Source organism: Prunus mume, linkage group LG1 (genome assembly GCF_029339155.1).
Source record: "Prunus mume cultivar Tortuosa linkage group LG1, ASM2933915v1, whole genome shotgun sequence".
NCBI lineage: Eukaryota > Viridiplantae > Streptophyta > Magnoliopsida > Rosales > Rosaceae > Prunus > Prunus mume.
Window position 1 is genome coordinate 29,071,701 of NC_142698.1, and position 21,824 is coordinate 29,093,524.

Genomic DNA, 21,824 nt, shown 5'->3' on the forward strand with positions numbered 1-21,824 from the left:
TAGGTTTTGGTATATCTCTCCTAGCCTTCAAATTCACGTAGGATTTGACTGCTCAATTAGAGTAATTTTAACTTTCAATTTTTGTCATTTCATGTCCATGTGACAATTTGACATATCTGTTGGAGATGCTCTTAGAATATGTACAAGAAAGGTGACCTATATACGGGTTAGACTTAAATATACATTAGTCTTATCTATAGGCATATGACGGGGCCATAAAACATAAAGGCACAAAATTACAACTATTATGTAGGGAAGGGTTGTATTCATGAGTTAGCCAATGCATATAATTTCAAACTCAACCTTGTTTTTGATAGACAAAAACTAGCAACATTGATATTTACCTAAAAGAATACCGTTTTGGCCAACTGGGTCTAGCCTAGGGAAAAAAGGCTTTGACTTGCATACAAATGGTCTTAGAGCATCTATAATGGGCTTCCTAAATCACCTCATTAGACAAATTTTAGGGAGGAATTGGAAAAATATAATTCCAACCATGCTCTTTATCCATCTCCAAAAATAGGGAGACTTCTAAGAGCTTCTAAATATGAGAAGAGAGAAAGAACTTCTAGTGGCTCCCTGTAATTTAATGCTGTTTTATTTTATGAGTATTTTAAACCTTTAATTAATGCTAACTAATTTATATATATATATATATATATTTATAGAGATGGACCAATTAAAATAGAGTTATAGCATTTATGACTCCCTAAACTAGAGAGTATGATTGGAGTTAAAAGTTTATAAAGAGCTCATAAAATAGGTTATATATATTTTTAGCTAAGTTTTTGCTAAAAACTAGAGAGCATGATTGCAGCCCTTACTCTTATGTTCAAACCCCTATGACACCTTTGCAGTGTGTGAAATCTACTTTTTCCTTATAGTTTAAACTATCGCTTATATTTATAAATAAGGTTATTTGTAGTAATGGTCCGTCAACTATACTCGGAGTTACATTTTGGTCACTCAACTCAAATATTAGTTGCAGAGGTCACTCAATTGGGTGTTGTGTTGCACCATTAGTCCATAGTTATTTGTGTTGTACAAATAACCCGATCTTCCCTTTCAGTGGAAATAGTTGCTTTTTGGTTGCTATGCACAAAGAGAGACAATCTGCATAGTTGCTCAACATTTGTTCACCATGGACATATGCACAAATAATGCATTGTTTGCATTATTTGTTGTAACTCATTAAAAATTTGAAATAATGCAAATAAAATAATGCTTATAAGAGAGAGAACATTAGCCAAGAAAGCCCAAGTCAGTCTGCTCCCCAACCGATTAGTTTAAATACCACTTCAGAAAAATTTGCTAAAAAGAAAGAAATTACCTTACAAGATCTGCAATTAGAAGTAAAAATGGTTTTAAAAAAAATAGTTGAATTAAAATAGATAAATCATAAATTACAAAATGAAAATTATGCAATTAAGCAAGATTTAGTCCGTCTTATGAAAAAAGAGTCTTCTGAGTCCAAAAGCCAGTCAGAAAGTCCTCACAATTCTGATGACGAACCTTCTGATAGCCAACAAGTTGTGAATTTGATCAAACAAGTCAATTTTAGAAAATGGTATTCGAAAGTGACAATATTTGTTCAAAATTTTGAGTTCAACACAGTTGCCCTATTTGACTCAGGAGCTGATCTTAACTGTATTCAGGAAGGTCTAATCCCTACTAAGTTTTACCAGAAATCTAGAGAATCCTTAAACACTGCTTCAGGAAAATCACTCCAGTTAAATTTTGAGTTACCAAAAGCTCATGTAAGCCAAAATAAAATTTGCTTCAAAACCTCATTTGTCTTGGTCAAGAATATCACAGACGAAGTCATTCTAGGGTTACCTTTTATTGCCTTATTGTATCCCTTCTAGTTAGACTATGATGGTGTCATTTCTACCTATTTAAGCGAAAAGGTCAAATTTGAGTTTCTGTCTAAACCAGAGTTGCATAACCTGAAAGCTTTGCAAAAGCAGTCAGTGTCCAAATCAATATAGATTATTAGAAAAAAAAACCAGTTGAATTTTCTTAAAGAAGAAATTAAATTCAAAAGAGTTGAACAACAGCTTAGTGATAAATCTTTACAGTTGCAAATTCAGCAGTTTGAAAATAAGTTGAAAAATTAGATTTGCTCCGACCTGCCTAATGTTTTTTGGTATAGAAAACAACATGTTGTTTGTCTTCCCTATATCAAAACCTTTAGTAAGAAAAACATTCCTACTAAAGCCAGGCCAATCCAGATGAGTCAAAAAATAATGAAGTTTTGTAAAAAAAGAAATTAATGAGTTACTTCATAAGAAAATAATTCACAAAAGTAAAGTCCCCTTGGTCATGTCCTGCCTTCTATGTCCAGAAGAACGCTGAGTTAGAAAGAGGAGTCCCAAGATTAATTATCAATTACGAGCCACTTAATTCGGTCTTAGAATGGATTAGGTATCCCATACCTAATAAGAGAGATCTGATTAATATATTAGAAAATGCAGTTGTTTATTCCAAATTTGATATGAAGAGTGGTTTCTGGCAAATCCAAATAGATGAGTCAGATAGATATAAGACAAGATTTGTCACCCCTTTCGGTCATTATGAATGGAATGTAATGCCATTTGGTCTGAAAAATGCCCCTAGTGAATTCCAGAATATTATGGATGAAATTTTTAATCATTACAGTTATTTCTCAATTGTCTATATTGATGATGTTCTCATCTTTTCTGAGTCAATAGAACAGCATTTGAAACATTTGCATAAATTCCTTCAAATTGTCAAACAGAATGATCTAGTTGTTTCTGCCAAGAAAATCAAGTTATTCCAAACCAACATCAGATTTCTTGGTTTCAATATCTGCCAGTCACAAATCTCCCCAATTGATCGAGTCATTCAGTTTGCTGATAAATGTCATGATCAAATTCTTAATAAAAGTCAACTCTAGAGATTTCTAGGATCTCTAAATTATGTTTCTGACTTTTACAAAAATCTGAGAAAGCAATGTAAGCCCTTGTTTGATAGATTGTAGAGTAATCATCCCCCATGGTCAACCATCCATACCTGAAGTTGTTAAACAGATCAAAGCCCATTGTCTATTCCTTCAGTTGATTCCTTTAAGATAGTTGAAACTGATGCCTTTGACATAGGTTATGGTGGTATCCTCAAACAAAGAGCCTATCCAAATTCCCCAGAACAATTGTTCGCTTTCATTCCGGTACTTGGACCCAGTCACAATATAATTATAGTACTATTAAAAAAGAAATATTAGCTATTGTATTATGTATTAGTAAATTTCAAGATGATTTGCTTAATCAAAAGTTTTTAATATGAGTTGATTATAAATATGCAAAACATGTTTTATAAAAAGATGTTCAAAACATTGCATCTAAACAGATTTTTGCAAGATGGCAAAGGATTTTAAGTATATTTGATTTTGATATTGAATATTTGAGAGGAAGTGAGAATTCAATCCCTGATTTTCTTATTCGAGAATTCTGCAGATGCACAATGGCACCCAAAAAGATAAGCAAAGAATAAGCAAAACAACCCAAGCCATCCCGCTCAATCCTCCCCATCCATGAGTCAAAATAAGCCGAAACACCCAAACAGTTGGTCCCTTTTCTGGATGCACTCCAATCTCAGTTGCCACACCAATATCGCTGCTAATAGATTCTCTAGTTTAGGTTCCAGTTGGCCAAATTACTTAGTTATCATGACCTTAATATCCATTATGATCCTTTTCGCTGATCCTCAATTGGTCCTCGTTGCCTTCAAAAGACATCTCCTATATGCCCAAAAGTAATTTCACTGTTTGTTGTTGAGCCTGCCTATGATATTAATTATGATCCAGTTGCCATAGCCGACACTATTTTCCCGGATTTCATTATATGCCGCCCAGTCCATACAAGTCTCTCAAGTATTATAGAGATATATTACTTGAAACTCGCCGCTGAAATTGTCGATAAAGGATCGCGATCACACGAGATCATCCTTTATCATTCTCCATCAAAATTGTAATATAATTATTCGATTATATTGAAGTTCGATATTCTATTTTCCTCCACCAATCTGAGGACTTTAGTCATTCCTGGTTTATAAATTTTGACAATAAGTTCAAATGCTCCTTTCCTTACTGGTTCCTCCATTGGTGGGAAAAACATGGTCCAGTTGATGAAATTCGCCAATGGAGGGAATGACGAATTAGCTCATGGACTGAAATAGGCAGAATTTCATCAACTGGACCATGTTTTTCCCACCAATGGAGGAACCAGTAGGGGAATGAGCATTTTAACTTATTGTCAAAATTTATAAACCAGTAATGACTAAAGTCCTCAGATTGGTGGAGGAAAATAGAATACTAGGCTTCAATATAATCAGAATAATTATATTGCAATTTTGACTGTGGGGTTTTCACCTCATAAGGGTGGCTACTGAAAGAATCTTGACTTATGACTTTGTGGATATAGAGGGAATGATAAAGGATGATCTCAGGGTGATCGCGATCCTTTATCAGCTTAATTTCAACTGACTAAATTTCAAGTAATATATCTCTAAAATACTTGAGAGACTTGTATGGACTGGGCGGCACATAATGAAATCTCGGGGGAAAATAGTGTCTGGCTATGGCAACTGGATCATAATTAATATCATAGACATGCTCAACAACAAACAGGTGGAAATTGCTTTTGGGCATATAGGGAGATGTCTTTTTGAAGGCAACTGAGGGACCAATCGAGAAATCAATCAAAAGGATCATAATCAAGATTAAGGTCGATCGATAATCGCGAATTTGGCCAATCAGGAACCTAAACTAGAGAATCTATTAGCAATCGATATTGGTGTGGCAATCGAGATTGAGTGCAACCAGGAAAAGGGACTAACTGTTTGGGTGTTTCTGGCTTATTTTGACTCATGGATGGGGGGAGGATTCGGAGCGACTGGGATGGCTTGGGTTGTTTTGCTTATTCCTTTTGCTTATCTTTTTTGGGTGCCATTGTGCATCATGCAGGAATTCTCGACTAAGAAAATCAGGGATTGAATTCTCACTTCCTCTCAAATATTCAATATCAAAATCAAATATACTTAAAATGCTTTGCCATCGTGCAAAAATCTATTTAGATGCAATATTTTGAACATCTTTTTCTAAAACATGTTTTGCAGATTTACAATCAGCTCGTATTAAAAATTTTTGATTAAACAAATCATCTTGAAATTTACTAATACATAATACAATAGCTAATATTTCTTTTTTAATAGTACTATAATTATATTGTGACTGGGTCCAAGTACCGGAATGAAAGCGAACAATCTATTCTGGGGAATTTGGATAGGCTCTTTGTTTGAGGATACCACCATAACCTATGTCAGAGGCATCAGTTTGAACTATCTTAAAGGAATCAACTGAAGGAATAGACAATGGGCTTTGATCTGTTTGACAACTTCAGTATAGATGGTTGACCATGGGGGAGGATTACTCTGCAATCTATCAAACAAGGGCTTACATTGCTTTCTCAGATTTTTGTAAAAGTGAAACATAATTTAGAGATCCTAGAAATCTCTGGAGTTGACTTTTATCAAGAATTTGATCAGGAAATTTATAAGCAAACTGAATGACTCGATCATTGCGATATTGAAACCAAGAAATCTGATGTTGGTTTGAATAACTTGATTTTCTTAGCGAAACAACTAGACCATTATGTTTGACAATTTGAAGGAATTTATGCAAATGTTTCCAATGTTGTTCTATTGACTATGAGAACATCATCAATATAGACAATTGAGAAATGACTAATGATTAAAAATTTCATTCATAATATTCTGGAATTCACTAGGGGCATTTTTCAGACCAAATGACATTACATTCCATTCATAATGGCCGAAAGGGGTGACAAATGCAGTCTTATATCTATCTGACTCATCTATTTGGATTTGCTAGAAACCACTCTTCATATCAAATTTGGAATAAACAACTGCTTTTTCTAATATATTAATCAAATCTCTCTTATTAGGTATGGGATACCTAATCCATTCCAAGACCGAATTAAGTGGCTTGTAATTGATAATTAATCTTGGGACTCCTCTTTCTAATTCAGCGTTCTTCTGGACATAGAAGGCAGGACATGACCAAGGGGACTTACTTTTGTGAATTATTTTCTTCTGAAGTAACTCATTAATTTATTTTTTTACAAAACTCCATTATTTCTTGACTCATCTGGATTGGCCTGGCTTTAGTAGGAATGTTTTTCTTACTAAAGGTTTTGATATAGGGAAGACAAACAACATGTTGTTTTCTATACCAAAAAGCATTAGGTAGGTCGGAGCAAATCTAATTTTTCAACTTATTTTCAAACTGCTGAATTTGCGACTGTAAAGATTTATCACTAAGCTGTTGTTCAACTCTTTTGAATTTAATTTCTTCTTTAAGAAAATTCAACTGGTTATTTTTTCTAATAATCTATACTGATTTGGACATTGACTGCTTTTGCAAAGCTTTCAGGTTATGCAACTCTGGTTTAGACAGAAACTCAAATTTGACCTTTTCGCCTAAATAGGTAGAAATGACACCATCATAGTCTAACTAGAAGGGATACAATAAGACAATAAAAGGTAACCCTAGAATGACTTCGTCGGTGATATTCTTGACCAAGACAAATGAGGTTTTAAAGAAAATTTTATTTTGGCTTATATGGACTTTTGGTAACTCAAAATTTAACTGGAGTGATTTTCCTGAAGCAGTGCTTAAGGATTCTCTAGATTTCTGGTAAAACTTAGTAGGGATTAGACCTTCCTGAATACAGTTAAGATCAGCTCCTGAGTCAAATAGGGCAACTGTGTTGAACTCAAAATTTTGGACAAATATTGTCACTTTCGAATACCATTTTCTAAAATTGACTTGTTTGATCAAATTCACAACTTGTTGGCTATCAGAAGGCTCGTCATCAGAATTGTGAGGACTTTCTGACTGGCTTTTGGACTCAGAAGACTCTTTTTCGATAAGACGGACTAAATCTTGCTTGATTGCATAATTTTCATTTTGTAATTTATGACTTATCTGTTTTAATTCAACTATTTCTTTTTTAACCATTTTTTCTTCTAATTGCACATCTTGTAAGGTAATTTCTTTCTTTTTAGCAAATTTTTCTAAAGTGGTATTTAAACTAATCGGCTAGGGAACAAACTGACTTGGGCTTTCTTGGCTAATGACTTTTCTTAACTTATTTAAATACTCAGATTTCAATTCAGGATTCTCAACTTCGCTTATTATATCTATTAATAATTCTTCTTGTTCTTCTTGTTTAGTAAGAACATAAATGAATTTTAATCTATTACAACATTTATCTTTACAACAAATTTGGATATTAGGTGAGCTGGACTATGAATCTGAAGACTGGTCAGATTCAGACTCAAAGCTGGCCACCATGGTTTCATCATTGCTTGTTTCAGAGTCTCGCAACTCTAAAACCTTTATCAACTTTTCTTTTTCTTCATCTGTAATTTTCAACTGTTTAATAGTATCCTTTACTTTGCATTCAGAGGCATAATGACCAAACTTTTGACATTTAAAACATTTGATTTTGGTTTTATCATTATTTCTCTTGGAATGATTATTCTTTTGACTTCTTGGGGCTTTCGGCCAATTTTTCTTGGGGGAATTTTTTTTTTTTTTATAGAACTCATGATTATCATCATTATGTCGGGAGAATTGTTTTCTACGTGAATAATGACGATGTTTTTGAATGTGACTGGGATAACTAGGCTTATTTTTCCTGGAAGGAGGGATTCTGGCAAGACCATACTGTTCACAGAAATTTCCTAATTCATATTTAGCTAATTTCCTATCGGACTGTATTTGTCTACCAATTTTAAAATCAATACACATTCTCATACCAACTTGGTTGATTGTACTTATGATACTTCCATATGTTAAGCTATCCCAATCTATATGGCCTTGTTCATTACTCAGGTTCGTGTGTATTTTGTGGGCAAACAAATTTGGAAGACCATTAACAAACTTTTCTTTCCAGAAAAGTTGATTACTATCATCCCTAAGCATGACTCTAGAGATGAAGACATCTTTGTACCATCTGAAATCAAACAACTTAGGACATTTAAGATTACTAAGCTGGTCATGGATCCTGGCAGTAGTATTACTAGGGATTCCAATGAAATGCTCAATTATTGTGTAAAACAAAATGTTGACTCCGTCTTCTATACCTTGACCTATTTGTTCGTCAAATATAGGGAGACCATCTTCATTAAGTTTTACAACATGAATAATCAAATTCTTGGACTCAAGGGTTAAGTGCTTATCCCACCAATATCTGAGAGTACCGGTAAACCCAGTAACTAACAGGGGTACAATATCAGATTGTCCTGAAACTGTGATTGGTGATGTAACTGTTGGTAACCATGGACATATGCTGTAACTTATTAAAGATTTCTTGTTCAGACAGACCATCAATATTCCATTCGTACAATTTATCAGAAGAAACTGAAAACTGGGTTTGGAAGTTTCTTTCTTCAAACTGGATATCTGGAGGAGTTGTTCTAGGGTACCAATTTTTGGTTAAGCTAGTAGGGCTTATGTGTCTATCTAATCTTTTGATTTTGGGTTCAACTTGGACTTCCAGATTTTTGAAAGCATTTTCTATTTTTGAAATATTACTAGTTTCGGATTCTGTTGTCTCAGGTTCAGACTCAGAGGGGTTCGTGGTTGCAAAAGAATCTAGTGTTTTAAGACCAGATTTTTCAGCTTGACTTGGGGTCAACTGTTCTAACATTTCTTCAATTTTCTTTATTGTAGGTTTAATCTTAAATGTGGGGCTTGACTTAAGATCCTGGAACTAAACTATTGGTTTTTCAATTTTTGGTTTAAACTTAGTTTCTGGGGGACTTATCTTGTCAATCTTAGTTTCAATTGCATCCAATTGTTTCCCTATGACAATTAGACTCTGATTGGTATAATTATTCTGCTCAATTAGTCTTCTATTAGTATCATTGCTTTCAAAGGCTTTGAAGGGGCTAGCAGGAACAGGTGTATTCTTATGATTGATGATTATGGTGTCAACTGGGGGATGACTAGCTTCAACTTCTGTTTTGTCTACCATTTTCCACCTTTCTTTAGTTAGAGTTTTTAACTCATTAGACATGTAGCGGCTTTCAATAAAATCAGGGTAGAAAATTTCGACTTTGGCTGATCGCATATAATCTTTCCATTCATTAAATTTTTTTTGACGGCTTTCACTATTAGGGTAAGCTTGGTGATAACTATTTCTCCTATGCTGATTTTCTGGGGTCTTGAGATGATGATTTAAGCGTTTCCAATTAATCCCAAATTTTTTATTAAGGGTTCTAAGTTGATTATCAACTGCTGCAAAATTTTCAACTAGGAAGTCAGATTGTGTAGGTGACTCAGGTGAATCAGACTTGTCATCTTGGATTGGTACCATGCCATAACAAGGTTGGTTTACCTAAGAGGATTTTCTCACGGATTCAAGTTTGAAATCAATCATGGCCTTTTCTAACTCTAGGTCTCGTTCTAGAGTGGAGGACGAGGCTGCAAAGGAGCGCCTAGCAGGAGCATGATTTTGAGATTGACTAGGGGTCGGCAACTGTTGTAACTGGACATTAGACTTCTTCAGGGGCTGATTTTCAAATCTAATTTTTATTGTACCATCTAGATACTGTTGGATATAATCTAAATTATTTAGACTACGCTGTATTGGAACTGGTTGGCTCTCGGTGACTAGGGTCCAATCTTTTGGAAGGGCAACTTCTGACCACTTAATGGTCTGAGGAACTTGGATATGGGCATCTACTGTATGACTTTGGATTAAAACAATTTGATCTTTTGGGTTTTTATTAAGAGCTTGAAAATTCATATTAGTGCCTGCAACTTTGTAATAAATTTTGTAAACCAAGGCTAAAGGTTGGGTTCTTGGGAGGACATTATAACCTTCAGTCTTAATGTTCAAAGTTAAAAGTTCTTAGTATATGAGGATCACTAAGACTTACAGTGAAATCTGGATAACAATCAAAATGTACTAGGCCATTACATAAATTGGACTCAATCACTCCTAAGGTGCTGTCACTAAATTCAGTAAATCTAGCGTCACGCAAACAAAGAAGAATAGAAGCTTTTAATCCTAATCTGGTTAGGGGCTTAACTGCAACTTGAACTAAACCAATATTCAGAAAGTTATTACCATCATATTTATGCTTCTTAATTGATTCAAGATTAAGCAACTGGCAGGTTTCATGTTCTTTACTCAAGGCATACACTTGTTCAACTATTTTAACATGAGTTGTGCTATTAAAACTAGAAGGCAACCAATGTTTCTTATATATTTTTTGACTCCAAATAATGCTGGTTATATGTAACCAGCATTACAGGACTGAAACATTACACGGGTCAGACCTGAAATTCTGCATGTTTCAGTCCATGAGCTAAATTTTAACAAATAATGTTGTGTTGCACCATTAGTCCCTACCGTCAAGTCTCTCTAACGGTAGGGACTAATGGTGCAACACAACATATAATTGAGTGACCTTTATAACTATCTTTTGGAGTTGAGTGAGCAAAATGTAACTCTGAGTATAGTTGAGGGATCATTGCTACAAATAATCCTAACTAAAAAATCACATTTGTCCATCAATAATCTAAAAGATGCTTGTCACGTCATCATTTTAAACAGAAAAAGTCACAGACTTGACGGTAGAGACTAATGGTATAACACAACACACATTCAATTAAAATAAATCAAATTAAAAATCTAAAACCCATTCAATTAACAATACACCTATTTGTTTGATTTAAAATTCAACATGAAAGTAACTAGGAACCTTTTTTTTTCTTTTTCTTGACAATGATATACAACCCAAATTTTTTGTTTTGTTCTTGTGTTTTCTTAAGAGTTAATATCAGTTTGGTATCTTGAAGCTGTACCTTTAAGGCACGTTTGTCCACGCACTTTCAATTTTAACAATACAGTACCCTAGTATTGAAATTTGTTGCAATATGGTTCTGTCGTTAAATTGACTATTAAAAAATCTGTTAAGTGCTAACGTGGCGCATATGAGACCCACTTTTTTGTTTAATTGAAATAAAATATTATCAAAAACTATAATTAAATTTAATAAATAATTATTCAATATTAAAAAGCTGAAAAAAGCCAATGAAAAAAAATAATTTCATCGTACTCTTACTTTCTCTGGGCAACAATTTGTTATTCAAACTCCATTGCCACTGCCTAGCTCCCCTACCACGTCTAAATCCATCGTTCCCTACCACGTCCAAATCCATCGCTCTCTCTCTCTCTCTCTCTCTCTCTCTCTCTCTCTCTCTCTCTCTCTCCTCCCTCCCTCCCTCCTTCACCAAGTCCACTGCCCAAATCCTCCCTCTCACGACACTGCCCAACTTCTCATCCATGCCCAGATCCGTTATGGCCACTGCCCAAATCCACCATTCTCTCTTACACTGAGTCTGAAGCAGCCATGGAAATAGATCGGGAGGGCTAGCCAGCTTTAGCCAGCCACAACCACGCTCCTCACTCTCCTCGACGACCACTGCCGAATCGGCCCCACTAAAGAAATTGATAGAGCAATGGATTTGGGCGTGGGGAGGAGCTAGGTAGCTGCAATGGAGTTTGAGCCATTGAGTTTTTCCCACATATAGAGAGAAAGTGATTGTCACGACCTAGATCTGGGTGGTGGAAACCTCATGCCCGGTGCATGATAAAATAAAAAGAAATACAAAGAAGGGTTTAAAATAAACTTCTCTTATAAAAATAGCTCCAAAATCTTACAACTTTACAATTAATAAATAAAGCTCTATTACTCTCATCTAATTCAGCCTCAACTAGTTTAGTCATTGTCTTACCCACTAATTCATCTGAAAAATTAAATAGGGTGAGAGATGAGCAATCACCGCTCAGTAGGGACATGAGACCTTACCATAGTAGATTGATATAACTAAATTAAGTGACATGCAATCACACAACCAAAATATCATAATTATTAATAATAATGCATGAACGAATGCTCTTCATATATTCCCGTTAATTCATATAACTAGACAAACAGACATGCACGTCTCATACCTTGCTTATACCACTTGGTCCCGAATGCCCATTTATATGAGCTAACACCCATTTCAATCATCCCGTAATTCCCCTTTTGTTAGTCATCTTGTTTAACTCCCTTTCGTCAGTCCCGAATCACCCAATAAAAATCATGTGCACTGTGGGATCCCTGAGACCTGGTACTTGCCAAGAGTTAGACTCAACTACACAAAAAAACTATTTCCATTACCCTATTTTCCATCATTATTTTCTCAATCCAACAACTCCTAACCATGACATGATATAATTATGCCAACATTATTTAAATAGTTCACAATGCGTAAATATCCTATATCAAGAACATTATTACAATATCACACATAATATAGAGCTCACGAAATTTAATAGAACAATCCCCGTAAAAGCCTCTAAGAAATCCATACCTTGATTCCAATGTTTTTACTAGGGGCGGTTGCGATTCGGTAATCGCAATTTTTGCCCAAACCGCAAACCGATTGACTATTTTGCGGTATGGTGATTTTTGAAACAGCAAACCGACCGCTTTTTGCGGTTTACCGCATTGCGGTAAACCGCAAAAAGAGGTCGGTTACTGCGAATTAACGGTTTAAAACAGCAAGTTCTCAAGCATTCACAAAAATATAAATTCACAACATAAATAAATAAATACACAACCTCCTCAACTTCTTAAGCATTCACAACCTAAAGAAAATTAAAGTTATAATTCCAAGCATTCTAATTAAAGTTAAACTTCTCAAACATTCCAAATCCTTTAAAGTTACAAACCAAAAGGAAAATGCAAAGCAAAATGAATTAAAGTTACAACTAAAAAGAAAAATCCAATTCAAAGTTAATTAAAGTTACAAACTAAAAGAAAAATGCAATGCACCAATGTTACAAACTAAAGTTACAAACTCAAGTGTTGGTGGTGAGTGGATTTGAAGAACCCCGTTGTGTTGTTTGAGCACCAATGTTATCTATAAATAAAACAACATAGTTTAGTACATTTAATTATAAGAAGATCAAATAAAACAACATAGATTGGCTATACTTTGCGGTTTGCGGTAACCGCAAGTTTTGAAAATTAAATACCGCAACCCCAACCGCAAATGCGATTCAGTTCTTCATACCTCAAATGCGGTTCGGTTTACCACGATCGCGGTTTCATTGCGGTAAATATTCTGTTGGTTTTTGCAATTTTTCGATTTTTCGGTCTAAAATGTCACCCCTAGTTTTTACAACGTAAGATAACTCTACAATCCAACACCTTGAGTTCCCTCCAAAGTCTTTCTTGTTTAACACTTTCTAATTATTTTTTTCCTCTTCTTTCTTCTCTCTATCACTTTCTTGTTCTATCATGCACAACCATGCATGTCCTCAAAATAAGTTAAGGAAATGATTTCTATTTATAGTACAATAAGAGTCAACTAAAGATGAGATAGGAGGGGAAAGTCGGCATATCAAGTAAGTGGTGTCAATCGGCATATGCATATGATTGTAATGCTGCCAACTATAAGAAATTATAGCAGGAGGTGTTCAAAGCTAAGCAAACTTAAGATATGCAGATGACAACTCACAAGGTGGTAGTGCTCCTTGCTTGGCTATAAAAAAAATGGAGATGTCTATCACTAATATCAATCAAAATTGATCACTACAATCCTTTAAACTTAGCCACCAAGTATTGATAACATGCAAGAGTTGCAATGAAAATAAAACATATTCAGATATTTATTTAAAGTAGATATTTATTAATGATAATATTTATGAAAGTATAACACGTAATTTATATATATATATTTAAAACGGGTCTTCACAGTGATAGAGCAATAGTTTTTTTTTTTTTTTTGCTTAACATCAAAAGACTCCCTGCAATTTTGGGGTCATTCTCAATATAGGCTTTGAGTTTCAATTTCATCATTTTACACCTCATAATCAATTTAAACATTCAATTAAGTTGACTGTTTAATCAAACGTTAAATGCTGACATGTCTATTGTGGAGCCCACCCACTAAATAACTAGTCCCTACAAAAATTTATATCAAATGATAAAAAAAAACCCAGCCCATACTTTGCCCAACAAACCCAGTGCCCGTATTCACCCCCTCTTGCCCCACACCAACCCCAGCCCCTAACCCTCCCTCTTTCTCTGGCGTCGGCTGGCGATCGCGACGCTCTTCTCCTTTTCCACGAACCTGGAGATGATCTTCCTCATGCTCTCGAAATCGAAGAGCCTCTCGCCTTTGTAGGTGAATGACAGCACCATGAGATCGTCGACGGTCACGTGCTCCAATATCGCTGAGAACTGCTTCTCCAGCTCGATCTTGCACGCGCTCGAGGTCTTGATGAAGGTCGCAGATCTGAGAAGGCAGCATAGGAAGTTTATCGGCAACGCCGCTTTCTCAGACGACAAGAGAGAAACGATCGCTTCCAGAAGCTCGCGTTGCCGGATTCAGAGATCGGAGTCGTCCAAAACGGCTGAGTTCGCGCTGTTGTCGGAGTGGTCTCGGACGAGATCTCGAAGCTATTTCTCGGCGTACGTTATGTGGCTACGATTAACGATTTCGCTCCACGCAGCTTCATCGCAGTGATAAATTTGTCGAAGAATTCAATGTCCAAAATCGCCAGAGAACTGGGTTGGGTTTTTGGCTAGGGAGGGGCTGGGTTTTTTTAAATTAAAAAAATAATGTTATTTAATCATTTTATATAAAAAAAAAATTTAGAGACTGGTTGGTTAGTAGGTGGGTTCCACAATAGACACATCAGCATTTAATGTCTGACAAAATGATCAACTTAACTAAAGGTTTAAATTGGTAAAATTTGAAGATTATGGGGTTTAAAATGATGAAATTAAAATATGGGAACTCATATTGAGAATGATCTCAAATCTTAAGGGGGTCTTTTAATGTTGCCCTTTTTTCGTTTTTTGTCTTTTTGGGTTTTTTAATTTAATAATTATTTATTAAATTTAATTATAGTTCTTTAATCTACATATATAAAGTAAAAGGAAGAAGAATAGTGAGACATTCAAAATACCAGAAAATACTTTGGTTAATTCAAACATTAAGAATTGAAATTATTAATTAAATGAGGATAATTTAGTAAATTCACATTTTTTTTCATATTAAAAAAATTAAAATTAAAAACAAAATCAGATACCAAGCCCTACTTTTATAGAACATAATTACCTATGTTATCTTTTCTTAATTCTAAAAATAAAAGAAAAAAGAAAAAGAAAACCAATTGGCACATGCATCAGCATGTGCCAAAGGGGCTAGTAATATCTTATTTCAATTAAACAAAAAAGTAGGTCTCGCATGCACCACGTCAGCAGTTAACATATTTTTTAACAGTCAATTTAATGACAAAACCACATTGCAACAAATTTTCAATATTGGGATACTGCATTATTAAAATTGAAAGTCCATAAACAAACATGTCTTAAGAGTATATCTTCAGGATACCAAACTGAAATTAACCCTTTTTTTAAGTAATGATATGTTGCTCATTTTTTTTCTTTTCGCTCAGTTTGGAAACTCTATTTCTTATTAACGATCGATTTAATATTACTAATATATCTAGACTGGAAAATTTACATAAATTGGAAAAGCATGTTTACACAATTATCTAATTCCATCGTAGGGAATTATTCATTAGATTATGATAGTAGGCCATCGATCAAACAAACATGATTTTCCCGGGCTTAGTTGCACATCGATTATGTTAGGACAAACTCTATTTTCATATTAATATTTTAGGTGGGTGTCCTCAATAGTTTGGAGAAGCAATAAAATTTCCTCTTTACTTCAAGTTCTTTGCTGAATTCCTGTCCAAAATCATATATGCAAGGACTATCATCATTGACTATCCCCACTTTATCTTTTCTTTTTGTGCTTCAATTTTAATTTATTTTCTTAAAGGGCTTTTTGTGCTTTTAATTTTTTTTAAAAATACAAACGATAGTCTAAATTGATATGAGGATTCGAACTAAGACCACTGGTGTGGAAGTCAAAACCCTTTTTTACTGGACTAGACCAGTTGGATTTTGTGCTTTTATTAAGTTAATGAAAGAGTAGATGGTTTCTGATTTTTTGTAATTAAGTACTTTTATCTGTAGCTGGCCATTATAAAGTCAATACAATATATGCCATAATCTCTTCTATTCTTTGAGCTCTCATAGTATATATAGCCATATGACTGCTCATAATCAGGTCAGAAAACACACAACTGAAACCTTGCAATGAACCCACTTATATCTTTACTTCAATGCCTTCTAATTGCAATTTCTCTATTTATCACCCCCCCAGTTTCTGCTTCACCCTTAAACATCCCAAGGCTGAGTCCAACTGGAAGAACATTTGAACATGGAAATTATTTTGCAGACGGCCAACCCAAAGCTTTGTCTAACTTCGGTCCAAATGATTTTGAAACCTTTTATTACAAACAAACACTTGACCATTTCAACTATAGGCCTGATAGCTTCTCCACTTTTCAACAAAGATATTTGATCAATTCCAAGTACTGGGGCAGCTCCAATGTTAGTGCACCAATATTGGCTTACTTGGGCGCAGAAGAACCAATTGATGATGATCTTTCTGTTATTGGATTTCTCAGTGAAAACGCCAATCAGTTACAAGCTCTCCAGATATTTATAGAGGTATGTATGGAAAGAAATTCGTGTCGACGTATAGGGCTACTTGTGTGTAGTAAATTGTTCTCTTTCCAGATCAATCAAAGTATTAATCTGAATTGTTGATCAAGTGAGTTCTTATATGCTACTTTCTCTGAGACTTTTATTTTTCTCCTTAATAAGCACCGGTACTATGGGAAGTCCATCCCATTCGGATCAAGGGAGGAAGCATTTCAGAATGCAAGCACTCTTGGGTACTTCAACTCAGCCCAGGCAATAGCCGATTATGCAGAGATCCTCATACATGTAAAGAAACAACTCCGCGCCGAACATTCTCCGGTGATTGTTATCGGTGGATCATATGGTGGAAGTAGGTGTCTGCTAATTAGTAATTAAGTTTAAGTAATTTTGTGACCATGTTTTTAGCTCTCCGTTTTGATTTTATATTTTCCTTTTTACACAGTGCTTGCTTCTTGGTTTCGGCTAAAATATCCCCATGTCGCTCTAGGAGCTCTGGCCTCATCAGCTCCAATCCTTTACTTTGATAACATTATTCCACCAGAAAAGGGATATTATTCCATTGCTACCAAGGATTTTCGAGTAATTTCTTTTTCTCTGTCTACTTTTTTTTCTTAACATCAATATATATTATGTAAATTAATTAGTATTTTTAGTAAAGAAAAACTTCTAATATTTATGATTTAAGGGCATGCATGCGTGTGCAGGAAGTTAGTGAGACTTGCTACCAAACGATTAAAAAGTCGTGGTCTGAAATTGATGAGATTGCTTCTCAGCCTGAAGGCCTATCAGTTCTTAGCAGAAAGTTTCAGACTTGCAGGTAGCTTGTCGGTAGCCTTGAAATTTCATGTTATAGGATTTACATAATAACCTCAAAAGCTAAGCTAAGTAGATGGATATTCTGATGATTCTCTTATTTATTTTTTTTGTGTTCTTGTCATTTTGATATTGGCATTTACATAATAATTCTATTGATTTTGTCATTATTCCTTTGTTTTCTTCTCATTTAAATGTTGGGATCTATGTAACAATTTAATCCTAACGCTTAATCTGTCATTACTCTCTTTTGTTCTTGTCATTAACATAACGAGAGTTAATTCTGATGATTAATTGGAGGCACTACAGTAAATAAGCGAATCCTAATGATTTATCTGCCATTCCTCTTTTGTTTACATTTTGGGATATTTACATAACGATAGTTAATTCTAATTACTAACTTGTCATTACACTTTTGTTTTCTTGTCATATTTACATGGTGGGATATTTGCATAAATAAAAGCAAAAGTTTTCCTGTTTTCTTGTTTTTCAGTCAGTTGTTGAAGTCGTCTGTGCTGGAGGACTACTTGATGTTAATGTATACTGGGGCTGCTCAATACAATCGCCCACCAAGATATCCAGTTACTGTTGTTTGTGGTGGCATTGATGGAGCTTCTCATGGAAATGATACTCTAAGCAAAATATTTGCTGGTGTTGTTGCTTACAGAGGAAACGAGTCATGCTATGTTAACCCACCCAAAAATAAATCTGAAACAGATTTAGGGTGGAGATGGCAGGTAACTATCTATTTATTAATGTAATTATCTTGTTATATTTTCTTAATTGATCAATTAGAACTAACATAATAAGGAGTAATAACAATGATCACATTACAAGACCAAAACTTATAGTTCAAAATTTAAGTTCGACTCCAGATAACTATTTGGTAAGGGATATATACATTTGATCAACTAGCTAGATTTTTTTTTATTAAGGAGAGGAAATTCGAACTTGAGATGTCTTTTAAGATCGGAAAGATGAATACCACTATAAAAAAATCTAGTTAGGAACTAAATTTTGCTTTATGTGTATGTCTCTTTCAAATGTTGAAAGATATCTCAAAGTTCGAATCCTCATTCTTCAATTATTATCTTTCTTTCTAAGGTTGCACATGTGCTACGTGCCCACCCAAATATATGTGGTGCATGTTTTGGAGGATAAATATTCTGGATGCTGATTGTTACTTTGATAAATGAAAAATATCTAGCTTTATAATGAGGTCCACATTCATTAATATGCACGCATGCCAGGTTGCTTCCAAAAAATCTGGCTAAGTAATCATTCAAAGAGTTGCCTTTCACGATTCAGGGACTTTTCTTTTGTACTTATGAACTTCAATATATATATATATATATATATATATATATATATATATACTTAATATACACAATCAAGATGCCATGTTGTTCGAATCTGAGACCTATGATTTATAAATGAGTGCATTTTTTCACTAGGCTAAATCCCGCAATGACAAATATAAGTATCTCTTCATTAGATCACATTATTGGTAAATTCATTGCCCACTTTGTGATGAGTGCTTAGATTTCAATTGACGTTGACCTATTTAGACATGTAGTGACATGGTGATGCCCATAGGCATCAGCAACGACAGCATGTTTCCAGCTAACCAATTCGATCTAAATGAGTACATCGAATCGTGCAAGGCACAGTATGGCGTCCCTCCTCGGCCTCATTGGGCCACTACTTACTTTGGAGGCCATGTATGTATCAAAAATCTTCAGACCTTCATTTCAGTATGTAGTTTTTAATGCTAACAAATTTTATTCCGAACAGGATATAAAACTGGTTCTCTCCAGGTTCGCTAGCAACATCATTTTCTCCAATGGGCTAAGAGACCCTTACAGTAGTGGAGGGTAAGCATAAAAATGACTACACAAACCAAATTTAAATTGTTATTATTTTGATAAACAACATATTTCAAGTTTACTCCACCAAGTTTAACAGTTTGTAATATTTCTTATCACACAGGGTGTTGGAGAACATATCAGACACGGTCGTTGCAGTTCATACAAAAAATGGTACATAATGAGACACTTCAAATAAGTTATACTTGAGAAATTTTTTGATACGGCAGGCCGTATGTATTTGAGAACTTTTTTTTATAGGGCTGACCTTCTACTGAAGGAGACTGTAAATTAACGTTATTTTACAGGGTCTCATTGCTTGGATATAGTTGGTGCAAGTACTACTGATCCAGACTGGTTGGTGAATCAGCGGAAAGTTGAGGTGAAGATTATTAAAGGATGGTTGTCCAATTATTATGCCGAGCTGCGGGCATATTCAAATAATAAATCGATACCACTTCAAACAATTAAAACCGTGGAAGGAATACATTAGGGCAATCCAGGTTACAAGTTTTTCTGTGTCATCCCGGAAAACTCCTTAGTTTCTCTAGTATCAATGTCATCCCAAAGTTTCTACTGTTTAGAACGTATTAAATCAAAATTTCGGCTTGGATGTGACTGTTCTTATAGTATTGTTTTGTTTTTCAATAATAAAAAAATCTTTTTTTTTCTCAAAATCTTATGTAGTAACATCAAGCGAACTAAGAGCATTTCTAACAACCTCTTCAAAAGCTTTGGGATACCAAAATAGGCGAGTCACAACATCAAAGCCTTTCCAACAGCCTCTTCAACCTCAATCATCAAAACTGCAACATTTTTCTTTCTCTTCAAAACTAGTAAGTTGATTTTGGCTCTTCAAAACATTTATTAAATTTTGGAACAACAAAATGTCTTGGAATAAAGTCACCAAATAGCATAGCTAATATAGCCATGTTCAATCATTTGCCCAACACTTAAAAGATTTTCATCAAAGCCTAGCACAATCATCACCTCTTGTATATATCTAGGACCATCCTTCAATTCAATTACACTTGTCCCATTTCCCGAAGCTTGAACTAATTCCCATGTTCCCATCTTCACATTGCACTTCAAGCTCCTATCAATGTTAGAGAGCAGTGATTCGTGAGATGTCATGTGATTACTGCACCCACTATCAACATACCAAACACCAAAGTCAGTTGGTTTTGAAAGTGAGTGAGAGGCATAGAACATGTTGGTTGTCTCTGATGCTTGATTCTCTGCAAAATGTGCAACTGGTCCGGGCTTGTTCTATATATTGCTAGAGCAATTTCTAGCAATATGACCAAACTTGCTACATCAGTGACACTTGACTTTATCCTTGAACCAACATTCACCGTAATGCAACTTGTTGCCATGCTTACAGGTTCCTTTGTTCTAATCATTCTTGTTAGACTGATCACTCCTCTAGTTTTCATTCTTCCAGTTTTACTTTCCACTCGAATTGGGTTTACCCTCCCACTTCTTTCGGTTAGTCTTCCAATTCTTCTTGGACTGACCACTACCTGAAGAGGATGAGGAAGTAGCTCTCTTCACACTCATACTAGCAAACGCCTTCTCAACAGTATTCTCAGAGTGCCTCTCAAACCTTTGCTCGAACGCTTTCAGGGTTGCCACAACTTCCTGCACTTCTATTGCATCCATATCCTTGGTCTGTTCAATGACCGTGCAAAAAGGGTCATAAGTCTTAGTAAGACTTATCAACAATTTATGCACTATTATGTTCTTAGACAACTCTCCATCAGAGTTTTTAATTTGAGCACCCATGCTCTTCATTTCATTTATCAATTCAAACAATCTAGTCAAATAAGCAGATAGGGATTCATCTTCACGCGTACGAGTATACTCAAAATCGCTTCTCAAACCTTGTAATTTGATTGACCTTACACAATAATCTCCTCTGTATTCTTGTTGTAACAGATCCCGGGCTCCTTTTGCAGTCACTTCGTTGGAAATTCTGGGAAAGAGCTCATCTGAAACAGCTCCTTGGATGAGGTCCAGTGCTTTTGCAACTAGCTTCCGAAGCTCAGACAACACTGACTTGTTTGATGTCGCTAAAACTGTAAAAGTAAATCAATAAAACCAATTTACACATCAACATCACACACGCACACAACTATGATATCATAGGGTTTGAACTTGAGATCTCTGATCTGTAAGTCAATGTCCTTTTTTACTGGGCTAGCCACCGTTGGCATTTCTTTTATTATCTTAAAATTGATAAAAGGGGCCAAAAGAATTTTAGGTCAACACCTCATTGGACGTGCAAAAATGTCCATATCTAAGTGCAGGATTATCCAAAAGTATGTAGTTGTCCATGTCCACATCGTGTTTTGGCGTTCTTAATGGGTGAAGCTCTCAATCGCTTTAAGATCATGACACAAATGGCTCACGTTGAAAGACTATATGCTATCACTAGATAGTAGTATT

At 34.9% G+C, this 21,824-nt stretch overlaps 1 protein-coding gene across 1 annotated transcript; it reads left to right on the forward strand.

Moving 5' to 3' along the window:
- Positions 1-16,213: 16,213 nt before the first annotated feature.
- On the forward strand, positions 16,214-20,053 carry LOC103326409 (uncharacterized). Its single transcript, XM_008228625.3, has 9 exons — positions 16,214-16,704; positions 16,861-17,047; positions 17,141-17,277; positions 17,403-17,515; positions 18,005-18,248; positions 19,080-19,232; positions 19,306-19,385; positions 19,501-19,550; positions 19,685-20,053. The coding sequence occupies exons 1-9, from the start codon at positions 16,288-16,290 to the stop codon at positions 19,867-19,869; spliced, it is 1,566 nt and encodes a 521-aa protein (XP_008226847.2). The 5' UTR covers positions 16,214-16,287; the 3' UTR covers positions 19,870-20,053.
- The last annotated feature ends 1,771 nt before the right edge of the window (positions 20,054-21,824 follow it).